This window comes from Protobothrops mucrosquamatus, unplaced genomic scaffold (genome assembly GCF_001527695.2).
Source record: "Protobothrops mucrosquamatus isolate PMUCROS unplaced genomic scaffold, P.Mucros_1.0 scaffold432, whole genome shotgun sequence".
NCBI classification, from domain to species: domain Eukaryota; kingdom Metazoa; phylum Chordata; class Lepidosauria; order Squamata; family Viperidae; genus Protobothrops; species Protobothrops mucrosquamatus.
The window spans coordinates 292,669-294,993 of record NW_015386757.1 but is presented as its reverse complement, the minus strand read 5'-3'; the positions used below and the strand labels follow the sequence as shown (position 1 = coordinate 294,993).

General features: G+C 43.0%; 1 protein-coding gene across 1 annotated transcript in view; it reads right to left on the bottom strand.

Annotated features, from left to right (window-relative positions):
- Nucleotides 1-309: 309 nt before the first annotated feature.
- Nucleotides 310-2,325, bottom strand: part of ST6GALNAC3 (ST6 N-acetylgalactosaminide alpha-2,6-sialyltransferase 3) — a 172,158-nt gene continuing 170,142 nt past the window's right edge. Inside the window, exon 5 of the mRNA XM_015816349.1 lies at nucleotides 310-496. Within this exon, the coding sequence (XP_015671835.1) occupies nucleotides 310-496 (187 nt within the window). The remainder of the gene's footprint in view (nucleotides 497-2,325) is intronic.

The following is a 2,325-nucleotide window of genomic DNA, read 5'->3' as shown; positions in this document are numbered from 1 at the left end:
ACTGTTCTAGCACAGGGGTCTTCAAACTTGGCCCTTTTATGACTTGTGGACTTCAACTCCCAGAATTCCTCAGCCAGAATGCCAAGGGCCAAGTTTGAAGAACCCTGCTCTAGCAAATAAGCTGTTGCCATGTCAAACTTCTAAAAAAAAAATCCAGTTAAAATGAGACCGAGTAAGAATCTTCCACAGCCGAGCACACACAGACACACAAACAGCACACAGCAGAACCATCACTTTCTGCACTATCACCTAAGGAGGATTGTCATTTAAATCCAGGGCCTATGTTGTGGAAGTCTGTGACAACCAGCATCAAGACAAGGTCCAATTAGGGTGTGTAAATGTTATTGTATGTTTCTTAGCCCATTCAGCAAATACTTTCTTTTCTGTGATGAACCTGTGGCCTCCATAGGGTGCATTTTCATGAAGGACGTACTCATCACATTCACTCCTCCCAGGTTCATAGTAGTGATACGGGACTTTCCTAAAGCCTTCTGACCTAAAACAAAGCCAAAACACAGACATCCATGAAATAGTCTTCCCCCCCATGCCATAACAATGGAGACACCCTTCTCTGCTGCTGCCCTCATCCTATGAAATATTTTGTTCTCAGAGGTGAGATTGATCCATGATCTTTTGGCCTTCTGGCATTGCTTCTGTCAATTGGCTTGGAGATTCAAGAATGGCACCCAACCTAGGGTGGTGGTGGTTGGTAACGTGAGGGTTACCACTCTGCCTTATAACTCTCCTTTTAAACTCTAATTTTATTCTGTTCTTCACTCTAATTATGTCTCTTTTATAAGGCCTTGTGGTTTGGATTTGTAAACCGCCCAGAGTAACTTGGATAGGCATTTGATCAATAAATATGCTATATACACACATCTATCTATCTATAACAGGGCTCTTCAAACTTGGCCCTTTTATGACTTGTGGACTTCAATTCCCAGAATTCTTCAGCCAGGCATGCTGGCTGAGGAATTCTGGGAGTTGAAGTCCACAAGTCATAAAAGGGTCAAGTTTGAAGACTCCTGATCTATAAGCATACAAATAGCTTTTTGTTGCCTGTAACACTCAGATATTTGGGATAACCCCCTTCAAAAGTCCAGAAAAGAATGGCCTGGGTGACTTAGAATTCTGGAAATAACAGGTCAGAATAAATGGGAAGCCCCAGGTTAGGGAAGCCTGCTTTATCTATTAAAAAGACACATAGGTAGACCTTGATTTACAAGCATTTATCTAGTGACTGCTTGAAGCAACAATGGCACTTAAAAAAATGAGGTATGATCGTTTTTCACACTTGCAACTGTAATGGGTAAAGTTCTATGGCCTATGGTAAGGATGGTGGTGAGTTATGGTGGTTTCTATTTTATCATGCAGTATGGCTGCTAATGCACAGATTCTAGCTGAATTACACCTTGTAGTGTGACACAGCAAAGAAACAAGATTCTGACTCTGCAACTGCACTACAGAAAATGCCAACGCCAGCAATACTTTTCTTACAGCCTGATTCAAGGCCGGTGTGAAAGCAGCTTTGGGTCTTTGTGGTATTAGCAAAAAGGCTATGTTTAAAAAAAAACACAAGTCCAATTGATATATATTCTGGCTTAGCTGCAGTGTATTTGAAACCACAATAAAGTTAAGTCTTTTCTTTGAAGGACTATGAGACATTATGGATGGTCGGTTTCCACACTTTTACCAACTCTGCCCCAATGAACTTCCCAGCTATTTTTCTAAGGAGTGGAAGTGAGGGAAGACTTGGTTCTTTGAGACCTCCAGCAACTAAAGAACTGATAGCCCTCCCCCCTCAGCATTGAGAAGTTGGCAGAAGAGAAAACTATCATTTATTATCTTCAAAATGCTCTCATGGGACTGGAGGATAGAAGCAGTGACAGTGTAGAAGTGCCTAAGTCAGAAGCTAGAAATGTCTATGGAGATTCTTAGTCATCCAGGTCATGGTTGTTCCAAAGGTGCTTTTTCATGAGGCAACTGGACTTTCTTTTTTCTCTTTGAAGACGTTTTGCTTCTCATCCAAGAAGCTTCTCCAGTTCTGACTGGATGGTGGGGAATGGAAAAATTTATACTCCTTGCAGACAGCTGGTCATTTGCATTCTTTTAGAGAGTTATTGATGCCACCCAGGGCTTTTTTTCAGCCGGAACGCGGCGGAACCGCGTTCCGGCACCTTTTTCCGGGCCGGCCGCACCGGAAATAGCCCCTCCCACACCGGAAATAGCCCCTCCCAAATTTTACTTGCATTCCTGTTCTCTAAAGGGGCGGTCCTAGGGTTTGATGAGGGCGTGGCCAGGTTTGAGTTCCGCCACCTTTTCTCC